The sequence below is a fragment of the Pagrus major genome, chromosome 16 (genome assembly GCF_040436345.1).
Source record: "Pagrus major chromosome 16, Pma_NU_1.0".
Lineage (NCBI taxonomy): Eukaryota > Metazoa > Chordata > Actinopteri > Spariformes > Sparidae > Pagrus > Pagrus major.
In genome coordinates this window covers 2,653,764-2,669,066 of record NC_133230.1, presented here as the reverse complement: position 1 = coordinate 2,669,066, position 15,303 = coordinate 2,653,764, and the positions used below count along the sequence as shown (strand labels likewise).

The window sequence follows — 15,303 nt, the reverse complement described above, 5'->3', positions numbered from 1 at the left end:
AAATGATGACACGATACTGTTACTCAACCGGAAATACACATTTTCCCTCATTATTTGCGTCATCCTAACTTAGGGAGGCCAATTCTTCAGTTAGGAATGCAATAGCTATATTCTTATCCTCAGATAAGATAGGATCGTCTTTTGCTCTACTCATAATCTACCCAACCACACATCACACAGACACACACCCACTACGATACTTGATGATGAGCTGGACTTCAAACATTGCGTATCGCTCGATAAATTACAGGGGCATTAAAAGCACAGCGTACTGTATTTTCTTCTTTATTGTGCCGGTTTTATCCGACATAATGAGCGGCTCGGCGTCCCACGGGGGGGCGGCAGGGATCAAAACTCCGCGGCCTCCCGGAGGACTTCCTTTAATGTCTTTGTGCACGCGTGGATTCGATACCCTCCCTCCTTTAAATTAGATCCCACTACATCCATTAGTCACAGAAGCCTGTTAATATGTCTCTTCAGAGGGAGGGGACGCCCACATAAAGGTCTATACCACCCTATTGTATAGGCTCTGAATCCCCATTAGGTTGAGACGTAGACAGTGGACAGGCCCAGAAAGGAGCTTGAATTTGATTGAGCGTGACCGCAGCCTTTACATTTGCTTTTTTAAAATCTCTCTTCTTGTGTGTTTTAGTGGGTCTAGATTTAAAAATAGTATTTACTTTTAAAGTATAAGTCGTGTGTGTTGAGTTGGTCCTGGTGGGATCACAGCATCAGTCCAGTCAGGAGCCGGGGAAGAAATCCACTGCCATCTATGATATATGACGGTCCTGGATCGGGCCTACAAAAGGTTAAAAAAAAGAAGACTTTAGTTTCATTGTTGGGTGAAATTACTGTGTTTCTTTCTCTTAAGCAAAAGAAATAATGAAAACAGCCAGTGCACAAAGATGGAGGGAAGAAGAAATCTACTCAAAAATAACAAACAAGAAGAAATCATGAAAACTTGCACACTTCAAATGGCAGTGGACATTATGAATTAAATGTTGATTGCACACGTTTATATAAGTTCCCTAGTCAGGCTGGAGGAAAGTGGGAAGCGATCTGGTTGTCTTTGCAACGGCGACGCCAACAACAATTCCACTTGGAGATGCTCAGCCCGCGATCATCGTCACCACGATAAAGTTTTAGCAGTTCATGTTTCTGCAAACTACAGTTGTGTCAAAGGTTGACATTTGTACCAAACGTGGCGGTTAAATGCGTTAAATGTACCAACAGAGGTACAATTCAAAAAAGAAATGTGAGGAATGACACATCAACCTCATCTCATTCAACCTGCACTATTCAAAAAGTAAATACAGTATGTAATGTACTGAAAGCTGTGCAACTAAAACTTGTAGTGTCTGCAAAAGTCAGAGCAGCCCATGGGCTTTTGACACATGTCAAAGTAGCTGAGTTTTACAAGCTGCGTGTGAAGCTGCAAAGGTCAAAGATAATGTGAAGTTTTACAACAACGTTAAAAAAGACGTTACTGTGGGGGAATTTTTGGTGCTGCAGCAGAATAAACCCTGCACAAGCTGCCAGACAAATGATAAAGGACATCAGTCATCAAGTGCGCTGGTTGAATTCCGGTCACCGACACCGGCCCGAAGCTCGCCTGAGTGCTGCTAACTTTAGCTGAGAATGAACCCAAACTCAAGTCCACACCCTCCAAACCTCAATATATCCAGGAGCCATATACGGGCTTAAGACGGCTCACAGTGGGTCCACGTTTGTCCAGAACAAAACCAAGTGTGCCGACACTCAGCCGCAATCAGCCTGAGCTACGCTGTCTGTGTACACTTTTCATTTTCATGTTGTCTCTCTTACCTCAGACTCAGCATCTGAGAGGCTTGTGTGGGAGCTGAAGGTCAAAAAGCCAAAGCTGTGTGACTACATGTGTTCATGGGTGTGTGCATGTGTGTTTATCGCCGGCCACAATCTCAAGAGGGTGCAGCAGCATTGTTAATACTCACTCATTTTGTGTTGCACTGAGTGACAGACGGGCTGGAAATGTACGTCCCCTGCTTTCTTAGGAAGGTTGCAGCGGGCCGCACTCGGGTGGGTTTAGCTTTAAGGAAATGACACTTTCTCCCGCAAGATCTCAATCTGGCGGAGCGCGCTGCCAGGCACAACAATGCGGTGTTGAAAATGGGAGTAGGCCACGTTACCCTCCCCCGGGTGGCTCGGTTCCGATCCGAAGGCGTGGTCCGGCTGTCGGTCCCCGATAAGCACCTGCCACGAGGCTGTGGCTGCGCCGCGGTACGAACTGTTCTGATTATTGTTGCTGACCCTGCATGAAGTCACCTACTACTCCAGGGATGCAATGACCTACAGAAGAAGAAAAGAGGAAGTTGTTTCGAGAAAATGCGTGACTCGGCTCAGGTGTGGTGCGTGAGCGGTCACCACCTGAGGATTAGTAACGCATCCTGTTAGATAACAGGGAGATAAAACATGGAGGAGGGGACGAGCTATCACGCTAACTGCATCCTTTTAATTCTTGAACGCCCGCTGGTGTGATCTAATGACGCTCAGTGATGTCGTGTGTTAAGTTATTGGATTTACCATTTTCTGTGAAGATCTAATGAGAAGATCACGCTTCTGAAAAGCAAACAAACAAGGAGATGAACATGTTATTGACGATGCTCAAAAACTATTGGATGGATCATCATTAAACTCTGTGCAGACATCCACCGTCCCCAGAGGATGGATCCTACTGACTTCGGTGATCTCCTGGCTTTTCCTCTAGCACCACCTCACCGTCACTTCGTGTGCAACTGGACTCCAGCTGCATCTGGAGGCAACTTTATCCCCCCTCATGTCACAGTGGTGCTGGGAGTGTTGTATGGTCGAGTACAGGGCCATTACCCTCTCAGATCCTAATTACAGAGGCCGACTGTGAGACGCAGGGAGTGGGAGACATGCCTGGACATGTAGACCTAGTACAATATTGGACACCCTGACACACACACACACACACACACACACTCACTCACCTGTAACTGGGCCTCAGCCACTACAGTTAGTGAACCAGTCTGTCAGTCACTCCGTCTTTGAGAAGGAAAAACACTTTACGGTTTATTTAAGCCTTTCAGATTGTTACCTGGGTGTGGTTCACCACATTAGAGAATACAATGAGCAGTGACGTGTTCAATCACAGGAAAATATTGTTTCATTTTGTTCAGCTCACCTTCCTGTGACTGACAAGTCGCTTTTAAACACTTTGTATTCCCACCCATCTGAGAGCCGGGTCACATGTAGCTCGTTTAGCCTGACTGAACTCTTAATGGAGCACGAGGAGGGTTTATTTTCTTGTGTCGAACTCCTCAGAACCTGGAAGGTGAAGCAAAAATGCTATTTGACATTCAGTGGGAAATATTCTCCTGTCATTTGGAGAGCGCCGGTTAAAACCAGGGAGAAAAACCTCCTTTCAATTTCTTGAGATCGCTCTCTTTTCACCACTTGGCCTGTTTAATAGTATGAGCCGGTGTAGGTACCAGAACAGGTGGATCTGGCTCTTCATTTCGCCTCTTTATGGACTTCTCTGTCCTGGTTGGATAAAGTATGCAGGGATCCCAGAAACTGTCATTGCTTTTTCTTTTAATGCAGCAGGAGGAGGAGAGACTCGGGTTTGAAGGTCAATCACGATCTCACATGGTCGGATCGTTCACCCCTCATGCACCAAATTATCGCAATCCATCCAGTAGTTCAGTCCAGGTATCTGAGTCAAAACCATAAACAGAGGAAAAGTCGGCAGGTTTCATCCTCTGGGGACCATGAATATCTGAAGTTTTTATGGCAATCCATTAGGGCTGCAACTAACGCTGATAAATGCTCGTCACAGTTTCCCAGAGCTCAAAGTTGCATCTTCAGATTTGTTCAACAAACAGTCCAAAACCCAAAGATTCTTCATTTACTGACAAAGATGACAAAGAAAAGCAGCAAATCTTCACATTTAAGGAGCTGGAACGAGCAAATGTTTGACATTTTTGCGTGAAAAATGACTAAAACAATTAATTAATCTATTATCGAAGTTCTTGAGTTATTTTTATCTGCACCAGAGTGAGGAACCGGCCATGGTCATTAAAAATAATAATAGATTAGATAATTGATAATGAAAAAGCAACTATATCACTATAAAATACAGTATTACTAGACATGCATGGATGTGTTTGTGTGTGTGAGTGTGTGTGAGTGTGTGTTGTGTGTTGTGTGTGTGTGAGTGTGTGTTGTGTGTGTGCGTGCCGTCCCGCTGCCTGCGTGCCTCACATGAGCCGCGGAGGCCGGACACAGCCGAGCGGCTTCTGACAGGCATTTCAAACCCGTCCTGCCCTCTCCACCGTGTGGCCTCGCCGATAATGGGAACCTGATCGGAGGGAGAGCAGAGCGGGCGGCGGAGGTGGGTGGGGCTGTGGGTGGGTTCGGGGGGGGAGTGTGTGGTCCGTCTTTTGTGAGAAACTCTTCAAAGCGCTGGCCCTCCCATTTGTCCACTGGAGCTCTTTGTAACGGTATCCTCCACTGTCATTTTGCCCCTTTTATTTTTAGGCAGGGCTATTATTGCTCCCATACCCCTCACATACCCCGAGGCTTTGTGTGCAGGGACAGGGTCAGGTTTTAACTTTTTTTTTTTCTTCACCCTGTTCAGAACCGTCCTTTCTTCCCCTCCTCCACATGATGTTGCGTACAGAGTACTGGATCACACCGGCACACGGGCGTTCTGCTAATTCCCCGGTCTCACTGGTGGATGAACGGCCCATTATTGGTCTGGATTCCACTGCAGTGATGCCGATACAATGGCACTAAGTAGAGCGTATACCTCCACTCACTCTCAGATACCAGCCGCCTACATACGCCTGATTTGTTTTCATCAAGATTCATACAAACGTATAATTTAATTTCCTGATTTGTGTGAAACTGGTTTATATTTTATGTATATTTCCCTTGAATGTCCTGCGGCTGCTCTGCCCCCAGGAAGTGTTCTCCGGCTTTGAAGCCAACTTTTGTTGTGGCCAAACTGTGCAACTACAAGGTCACATGACGCACTGGGGCCCGTGAGCTTACATTGTGAAAGAAGCGGCTATTAAAGGGTGGATACGTTTTGTTGAGCGCCACAAACCCGACGAAATGTTGTACATCGCTGATCCATTTGGTCCAATAAACTATGAGTCGACAAGAGCTACAGGATGAAATTATTTATCTCTTTTCAAGTTAGCCGGCTCGAGTCCCACAGCGTGGAAGATCCAGGTCTTTTTCGAGCTGTTTTGGCTTCATGCAGCACTGAGCAGCTTTCACAGGAATGATGAAGCACCATCTCCAATGCTGTATGCAGAATTTAATTGTTAAATCCACGCTGAACCCTCTCTGATGAGTTTCCTGATCATCAGCTGGCTCTACTTGTTGCTAAAGTAACCGCTCACAGTGGCTAGCTTGGGGTTATTTGACATCTTGATCGCGAGGTGTGTAACTCACGCTATCGGCCGCTCTAAACGCTGATCAAAGTCTCTCCCTGCCTGAGCATTTTGACAGGAAACACCTAAATGTGCAGAAGCAAATAACAAATAACACTCTTGATCCGTCCAACACTCCAGATCTGCAGCAGTTAAGTTACAGTTACTCAGGGATTACTGCAGGTTTTTATTGAACTTAGAGTGAAGTTTGCCGCCGGTCTTGAAGTCTGGACTGAGAGCAACAACAGGGAGACAGATGGGATGTTTGTAGAAGAGGACGGCAGTGTTTTTTCGAGGACGCTGTGACAGATGCATCATAAGGGACAGAGCCCTGCCTGTGCTGTGTGTCTCTCTGGTTGCCAGCCTGCTCACTTGCCAGTCTGTTTGTGTCCACTTCCTGACCCCGTGGTGCAGCAGTGCATGCCGCCCCCTCCCCACGTCACCCTGTCCCCCTGTAATATCTGACATGAGTAGATGAATAATACATCAGAGGCTTTAGCTGCCCCGTAACTCTACCCGAGTCGCAGGACAGGAGGCAGGCCGGCGGCTTCAGCCAACAGAGGACACGTGACCGCAGCAGAATAGCCATTCAGTGTGACCGTTGATGAGTAAAAGCTGTATTATGAGTGCCAGTGAAACAGCATGTGGTTGATATGAACGCTTAACTGGCCGGTGCCTACAACTGTAGCCTCAGTGTGCCTCCAGCTGCTCGGCTGCACACAGCTGTGGAGGCAGAGCGATGTGTGTGATCCGCTGGCTGCTCGCAGTTTAGACTGTGTGTGAGGTATCTGTTGTCACTTGACCTTATGCATCAGTTCATCTCCATGACTGAAAGAGCTAATATGTAAGATTTCTGCATTAAAATCTCCCAAACCGACCGAACCTTTGTGTCTCTACATTATCCCAAATGTTTCCAACGATGTTCAAAACATTTCATGTGGCCGCCTGCTGCTTTAACTTCTAGAGACTAAACTTAACTTGCTGAATAATCTACAGAAGGATTTTTTTAATGCCAGAATTAGACGGAGGTGAATACGGGGATATGATTCATCGGAGAAGGATGGCAATTATGTTTCATCCTACAATCCTTCAGGACGAGGGGAAGCGAACGTCTTTCAGCCGGAGTGAGAAGTTTGTTCCACAGTCGGAGATCAAACAATGAAAGAGTTTCATTGAAATATAAAGTAAGAGGTGCAGCAGGGCTGTGACGAGCAGGGAAACAATAAACAGCATGAGTCAACCTGCAGCTGCTGGAAAAGAAGGTTCATTTTCACTTTTTCCCACAAACAGGATGCAAGTCGACTCGTAATAAACAAGAAACATGTGAAGCTGAGTAGCCTGTGCTGTGTATTCCTGCTTTTTAAGGAGCTACAGTAATGTACCGACATTGCTCGTGGTTTGAAAGGCCGTCCACCAGAGAGCACGAAAAGGTCGTGTGTCCCCTCCACGCCGGCTTCATCGTACACTCCAGGACTTGTTGGTTACTTTATTTGCATGCTAACACCAGCTGTAAATGGGTGTAAATGTAAAATTTCTTGCAGGTTTTTCGAATCATGCTGCAGCATATTTCGCATTATACACTCATTTAATAAAAATATCGATCGCTCGAGCTTTAAAAGACATAAAGAAAAAAGTGAATCTTGTGTTTGGCTCTGAGGAGAAACACTAGCCAGCCTCGAGTTGAATAAAGAGTCGATTACAACTGAGCCCAATCAACACAGTGCATCTGATTCACACACTGACCAGAGAATAATGAAGCACGCTTGGATACTCACACAACAAATGCACCGAGAGTGCACACACACAAATACACAAACACACACACACACACACACACAGGGCAGCCTCTCCGGAGAGGATCAGGTTTCCTTCTGTGTCCAGTGGCTTATTAAACATTAAGCTCAACAGCTTCCCTACAGGAGGGGAAAAAGGCCTCCCCCACCTCCCCCCTCCTCCCGGCCTCCCCTCTCTCATTACAGCTGTTGAGGTATGAGACAACAGAAGCGCGGCCGCAACAATGGAGCCGGAGGCCGACGGCCAATCAGTACGTTCGCTGTAGCGTTCGGCCCGGCGACAGCAGGTAGGCCTGAGTGGGTGAGATTAACTCCTTTTTTCACAGAGTGACAGAACTTCAGCTTTTCATGTGGTCAGCTGTGGAGAGGTGGATGATATCATACTGCAAACACTCACACTTACACTGTGCACACAGATATGCACATGCACGGATCAATAACAGATCAAGTTTAAAATATTGTCTGTTTTCTTTCTTCTTCTGTGACAGTAAACTGAATATATTTGAGTTGTGGACAAAACAAGACATTTGAAATACCAGTTTCTTACATTTTATAGATCAAACAACGAATCAATTCATCGAGAATATAATCTACAGATTAATCGACAATGAAAATAAGTGCTGGTTGCAGCCATGATCCCAATCAGCTCGTTAGTCTGTCCCACGTGGGATTACAGGACACGCTACATGTCAAACATCAACACCACAACAAGACTCTTCTGTGCGTCCACACACATCAGGTAAAACGTGTCTGTGTGCAAATGTTTCTAATCAACTGTGCATCAAATAGCAAAAGAAAGAAGCCTAAAGTTTATGAGGAGTTCTTGTGTGACAGTCTGTGCAACTACCAACTCTTTTTATTGTCTATTATTTTGTCAATTATGTCATAAAATGCAGCTAAAACACATTAAATAACTGAGTCTTAACACTCAGTCGAAACAAATAATCAGTTAGTTGATCAACAGGAAATTATTTTGATCATCTCTTCATCATTTCAGTCATTTTCAAGCAAACTGCACTGGTTTCTAAAATGTGAACATCTGCTGGTTTCTTCGGTGGGAGTCAACTGAATAATCGTTAGCGGCAGTTCCACTTCAAACAACCTCTGCGACCCACTGGATCACCGGTGTATCAGTACATTCTGGAGCAGAACTTGTTCAAACAGCAAGAAAGTTTTGTTTCTTTAGTCCAAAGCTGTAAGAGAGAAACTTTCAAAGGTTCACAAAATCATTAAATGCCTGATTTGGACGTTACTTTTGTCTCATTATCCGTCCTGCTCTCTCTCTCTGAGCTCTGAGGGGGTTTCTCAGCTTCTCGGGTGTTGTGGCGACACTCCCTCAAGTGTGTATGGTTGGTAGTTTGACACCTGATACCTGACAACAAGCAAGCAGTGTGTGTGTGTGTGTGTGTGTGTGTGGATGGATTCACAGGCTGCATAGAGTAAAACATTAATCAGCTCCATGTGACCTGAGGACGTTTGCCTGGACAACAGTGCCACCTGCTGGCAGCAGCAATACTTTCTGTTAATAACATTAACAATGACAATAAAACTTCTATTTATTTGGCACCAGTAGTGAAATGTAACTAAGTACATCCACTCAAGTACTGTACTTTATTCTTCCAGTCCAACACATTCGTTTAACTGGATATGTATCGAATGTGGGAAGTGAACAAACAAAAACAAAGTGAAGTAAAATCTCAATATTACTCCCAATTGAATCCATTGTTTCTTTAATTTCATGCAAACCAACAAAGGAGCATCAGTCAGCTGTGCAACAAACTGTTAAACCCCACAGTCTTGAGCTGTCTTATTTAATAAAGGCACAAAAATATAAAACACAGAATTCATTTAAAAGTGGAGATGTTGGACTTCATTTTTGAGACATTTGTGTAGAATTGGATTTTAATGTTTCACTCAGTTTAACGTTCAAGACAGCTGATAGATATATGTGTCTGACCATCAGTGTCAGTGGATTAAGACAATTTCTCCAAGCCAAGAGCTGCACAGTAAAAACACTTTCTGTTTTAATCACTTATTTATCGGCCATATGTGAGCAGACTGTAACATGACATGAAAAAAGACACCTCTCTGCTGCCTTAACGCTGCTGGACTGTGGATTTTACGCAAAGGATGTGACTGTGTCTGTGACTTATGACTGTTGAGCTTCCAGCACAACACACAAGTTTCACAGAGACACTTTGAAGAAACATGAAATATGAAAAGACGGATCATTGAATGTCACGAGGCCTCAAACACTTCTGACAGCTGTACAGCTGCTGCTTCACTACCAAACCCTCAGCCATCATGTGACTCTGATCTTCATCCTTGCAACATCTAATTCCTCTTCTTCAGCTCCCGACGTGCTTCAAAGAAACCCGTCATCTCTCCTATTTCCTGTCGCCTCTTCATCCTAACAGTTCAGGCAGGTATTGGTAATGCATTAGCGGGGCTGCAGACAGGGTGGCAGACACTTGAATGATCTAATTAGAAGCCATATTGGATTAGTCTGACTCAAGAGGGGAGAGGAGACGAGACAAGCCTCCTTCAGGGCCCCTCAACGTCCCCTTGAATCCCAGCTGGGAGTCTTAAGGGGGATAATCGAGACTAACCGACCGCTCTCGTTCTCTCCAGAGCAGTAAGACGAGTGAAGAGTCGGAAGGAAACTACTTCCATCTGTGTGATACAGTTTGTGGAGGGGGCGAAAAAAGTTGTTGCAATTATTACGTGGATGGTTGATTGATTATACTTGTTGTTGTTTTTTGTAAATACGGACCATGAAAGCACCACGAATACTGAAATGGTAAAAGTGTTTCAAGCCAAAATGAAAATCCAGTCATCATCTCCTCCCTCCATGCTGAAAGAAAGTCAGGTGAAGTTTCGTAGTCCACCAAACATTTCTGGAGCTTCACAGCAAAACAGCGTTCTCCTAAACAACTGAAGTAGCTGGAGACCAATCAAATCTCCAAATATCCACAACCCAGAGATCACATCAGGTTCACAGTTATGATAGTTTACACTCATTATCACAATGATGTGAGCCAAAATAATCTCACTGTGCACTGACCTCTGGGGCCTGAGAGCTGTTAGAAGAGGTCTGAAGCAGGTTTAACTGAGATAGGGTGACCTCTAGTGGACGATGTCTACAGGACACAGCCCTTATTTTATATGTATATATATATATATATATATATATATATATATATATATATATATATATATATATATATATATATATATACATATAAACAGCTGTTTATATACAGCATAGAGACAACAATGAAATAAGGAGTGTCTCTTGATTGTGATAGAAATTTGTATAGCAAGGCTTTTCCTTCAAACCCTCTTTCACTGCCTTCTATGCTGTTGTTTTGTGACAGTGTTTGTGGTTAATCTATCTATTTTTATTCATTATCATTCAATCATATCACTGTTTGTTGCCCCTTATTGTGTTGTGTAGATGTTGTATGTGTGTTGGACTAAAATAAAACACTAGATATAGTCTTACACAATGTTTATTTCAGAATAAAAACATCATAAACACTAGTTTTCCTCATTAGTTTGAACAACAATCCCACTTTTTCCACTCTACAATATTTTCTACCATACAAACATATTAGAATTAGAAAACCAGTATATAACATATCAAGAGGCAAAGCATGTGTGTATTCACCACATATGTTGTGACAGATTTTCATGGTTGTTGTTCTGTTGTTCTGTCTACTGCAAGTCATTTTACAAACTCTCTAAAATATGAGAAGTTAGAAATCAGAACTGAGACATAAACGTCACCTGCAAAAGAAAATGTCCTCATCTCACACTCTATAAAATGTCAAAATGTAAAACAATGTTACTTTAAAACTGATGGTAGATCAAAGGAAGGCAAAAAAATAGGTGCTGCCTGCTGTTTTATATCATTTTACATGATTGTCATAAAATCATAAAAAGACGTCAACTTACATAAAAATATATAAAACAACTTAAGGCAATGCCTGTGACTATTAGATGGCTATTTTGATATTTACAAACAGTTTAACACTTAATTAAACCACATTATACAAGATCAATTAAATGATTGTGTTACAGAAGAAAGTTGCAGTGTGGAGTTGATATAAAGATGCAAAAAATCCACATTAAATAGAATCTGAACAAAACGAGTAACTTTCTAAGACATAGACGCTCTGTGTGTTACCACTAAATATGGAGATTTGTTGGCTATTCTACTTAATAGAATTGACAGGAGAGATGATCATGGGGGCAGAGTTTTTAACCCACTGATTAAAACAGGGGCAGAAGAAAGGCAGGAGTTTCTCAGTGAAGCAGCAGCCAGTAAAGGCGTAGATTAGATTAGCAGCATCCACATTATAAAAGGAGACCATACCCTCCTCATAATCAACAAACACCCCCACCTTCTCGGGCTTTCCGTTTGTGAAAACACGGACATAGCCAGCAGAAGTGCCGTAGTCATTTTCATTGCTCAAACCAAGAGTCAAGTAACCATTCTGAGGAGATAAAATAATTTTCCCCTTCCTATTGACTGACTCTCTGGCAACTCCTAAAGCCCACTCAGTCTTCCCCTTAACCCGAACTTCAAAATAAAATCTTCCTGAAGATTCAATTTGCTTTCCTAAGACACACAAGCTGGTAGAAAATCTTTCCGGGTTATCTGGGAGCTTCTTCTCTAAAAGACCATAACGTATTTGTTTACCATCTTCAGACAGGATGAGTTGGGGATTTGCTGTATCAGGATCAAGGGTCACATCCACTGCAAACTGCTGGACCGTCTTGAGCTCAGCCTTTGGTAAAAACTTCTTCATCTCACTTCTGATTACCTCCTTTAATTGAGCAAGAGCTGCCATCACATTCCCCTCATAAGCTGGAGGACGGACTCTGACCTCTGTCCAGTCCTTGGTGGGTGGAGCAGCATTCGGGGATGGGAGGTTTTGGAGGAGGTGGAGGTGGTCTTCAGAGAGTGAGAGCTGCTCCAGCTCAGCACTTTTCTTCTTCAGCTCAGAGATTTCTTGTTCCAGCTCTCTGATGAAGCCTTCAGCTTGTTTCTCTATCAGTGTGTGCTTTGCTTCAATCATCTCAGTGACTTTGGCCTGTATTCTCTCAATAATGCCTTTCAGCCGAGTCAAGACCTGAACACCATCTGCTATTTCCCTGTTTGCATTTTCCCTGCTGACCTTGACAGACTGTTTGATCTCTTTAATCTTCAGTTGTCTCTGCTGGACCATCTGCTGAAGTTCAGTCTCCGTCTTCCCCAGCTCTGCCTTTCTTCCTTCATATTCTTCTTTCAGAGGAACAACTTCATGTGGTTTGTGATCTGAAATAGTGCAGAGCATGCAGACACATGTCTGGTCATCTCTGCAGAACAGCTCCAGCAGTTTATCGTGCTTCGTACACATCCTGCCCTCCAGGTTCTCCACAGGGTTGATCAGCTGATGTCTTTTCAGGCCTGACACTGTCAGATGAGGCTGTAGGTGAGTTTCACAGTAGGAGGCCAGACACACCAGGCAGGACTTCAGGGCCTTCAGTTTGGTTCCAGTGCAGATGTCACAGAGAACTTCTCCTGGTTTGGCAGCTTGTTGCTCTGAGCTGCTGCTGGCTCTCTGTTGAGCTGACTGTTTATAGTGAGAAACCATCTCAGAGATGAAAGTATTGACCTGCAGCTCAGGTCCTCTTTTGAAACGTTTTTTACAGTTGGGACACTCACAATAGTCTTTCGTATCCCAGTGTTTAGAGATGCAGTTTTTGCAGAAGTTGTGTCCACATGGTGTGCTGACAGGATCGGTGAACATGCCCTGACAGATGGAGCACAGAAACTTATCCTCAGAGAGCAGACTGCTGGCAGCTGACATATTCACTGGAAACAAAAGTGAAAGCATGAAGAAGCAAAACGTCAATTATAATTTATTTTTTTTACGTATCAAACTATGATTACCAAAATGTTAGAAGACAAATTTGTATCAAATAGCAATATTTTACATAAGTGAAAGTTTTATTTGACAAGTTTTTTCATTTAATGACAAAAGAAGCACACATTGACTAAGGACAGCTCATGTAATGTTACTGTGAGGCTGGCAGCTGACATTTTCACTGAAAACAAAAGTGAAAGTGTGAAGAAGCAGAACTGTGATGACAGAATCTTTCATTATTAACCATCAAAGAATAATAACTAGAATGTGAGGAGACAGTTTTGTATTATATGTTTACATTTTACATTGAAAGTTTCATTTGACAAGTTATTTAAATGTAAAAAAAAAAAAAAAAAAGACACGCCCTGATTGAAAACAGATGTGTGTGTGTTCATGTTGGTATTATAAACACATCAGATATAATCTGCTGTACTCACCGGTGTTTGCAGAGACTGTTATAAGAGATGAGATGAAGAAAGATGAGATGAACTGAGTTTAAGTCTCGCTGTCCAGAGAGAAACAACAAGGTGTGTCTCAACTGCAACACTCTTCTTACTCGGATGAATTCTCAATCCCAGTTGAGAAGTCTGACGTTGGAGCTCACCTGTTTTTCCTATGTTGCTCCGCCTCTTGTTTCCGCTCTGTTCCTGACTCTATGTTCCCTCCCACAGGTTAATTATAGTGACATATTTGTGACACATGAAAAAAATATAAGGGAAGCAAAGTACGGAAGCTGTGTATGTGCACTGAGAGCTATTCTGGAGACTATTTAATTTTAAAATGTTCTGCAATGAGAGTCTACAGCAGTCAATAGTAAATACATTTACAAAAAGACACCAGAAGAGGCCAGTTTAAGACATCCAGAGAGTACTGCATCTTTGGGTTTACACCATGGTCTCAGTGAATATTTGATTCTGATAGGCTGCAGGGTGTTAATTAAATCCTGATATGCAGACAACTCTTGAACTACCGAAGTGGCCGAGTATGATTTTCCCTCATGTCTCTCAATGTGCTGTATTCACCAGGGTTTGACAGAGACTGTTGTATAGTCTCTTACTCTGACAAACTTTCAGATTTATGTATCTGCCTTGCTGTTGCTCCGCCTCTCAAGATACGTTTAACAAGGAGCAAAGTATAATTAGTTAAACAGTAACTAGTATTGTAGTTGCTGGTTACTTTTTAATGTCCTCGTTGTTTTAAAATGGGAGTCTATAGCAGGAAAGAGAAATGACAAGAACGTCTTTGACATCCAAGAACAAACTGTATTTTTTGGTAAATATATCTTTCCCACAGCAGACTTTTATGTGGATGGTTGATTGATTATACTTGTTTTTTTTTTGTTTTGTTTTGTTTTGTTTTGTTTTGGGGGGGGGGGGGGTGTGAATATGGACCATGAAAGCACCATGAATACTGAAATAGTAAAAGTGTCAAGGTTGGTTTGTTTTTCAAGGAACAGCTCACCTAAAACTGAGCATTCAGTCATCATCTCCTCCCTCCATGCTGATGGAAAGTCAGGTGAAGTTTTTGTAGTCCACAAAACATTTCTGGAGCTTCACAGTAAAACAGCGTTCTTCTAAATAACTGAAGTAGCTGGAGACTTTTTTAAATGTTAAAAAAACAACGAAAGAAAACATTAAATGGCTCCATACAGCTCGTCTGGCATAATCCAAATCTCCACAACCCCGAGATTACATCAGGTTCACAGTTATGATAGTTTTACACTCATGAATCACACACACAAGAAATTATTACCATGATGTGAGTCATAATAATCTCACTGTGCACTGACCTCTGTGGCCTGAGAGCTGTTAGAAGAGGTCTGAAGCAGGTTTAACTGAGATAGGGTGACCTCTAGTGGACGATGTCTGCAGGACACAGCCCTTATTTTAATGTTATCCACTTTGCTCTGCAACATGACTGCATTTATTTTCTTTAAATAAGTGTCAACATGTATTTGCATTGTAATAATTAGTGTAAGTTGTGATTTAGCACAACAGAACAGCAGCACTGTTAATTATTGTTGTAAATAAACTTACAAGTTAATCATAGAGCTCAACAGTAAATTAGTTGTCAAGTATTACAAGAATAGTTTGTGTAAAATCAATTCATCACACATTTGCACTCAAATTGTGTTATAGGAAACCAATTTAGTAT

The 15,303-nt window shown here is 42.8% G+C and overlaps 1 protein-coding gene across 1 annotated transcript; it reads right to left on the bottom strand.

Moving 5' to 3' along the window:
• Positions 1-2,067: 2,067 nt before the first annotated feature.
• LOC141010214 (E3 ubiquitin/ISG15 ligase TRIM25-like) lies at positions 2,068-13,092 on the bottom strand. The gene is made up of 2 exons (XM_073483088.1): positions 11,940-13,092; positions 2,068-2,246 (listed from the first exon to the last, which is right to left on the bottom strand). Exons 1-2 carry the CDS (start codon positions 13,090-13,092, stop codon positions 2,068-2,070), a joined length of 1,332 nt encoding a protein of 443 aa, XP_073339189.1.
• Between the last annotated feature and the right edge of the window lie 2,211 nt (positions 13,093-15,303).

What these genes read in the sequence shown, in the direction of transcription:
- LOC141010214 (XM_073483088.1), bottom strand. Translation starts at nt 13,092, where the DNA reads ATGTCAGCTGCCAGCAGTCTGCTCTCTGAGGATAAGTTTCTGTGCTCC. An exon ending in ACTCATCCTGTCTGAAGATG is followed by an intron (nt 2,247 to 11,939) that starts GTAAACAAATAC and finishes ACCGCGGCGCAG; the next exon opens with CCACAGCCTCGTGGCAGGTG.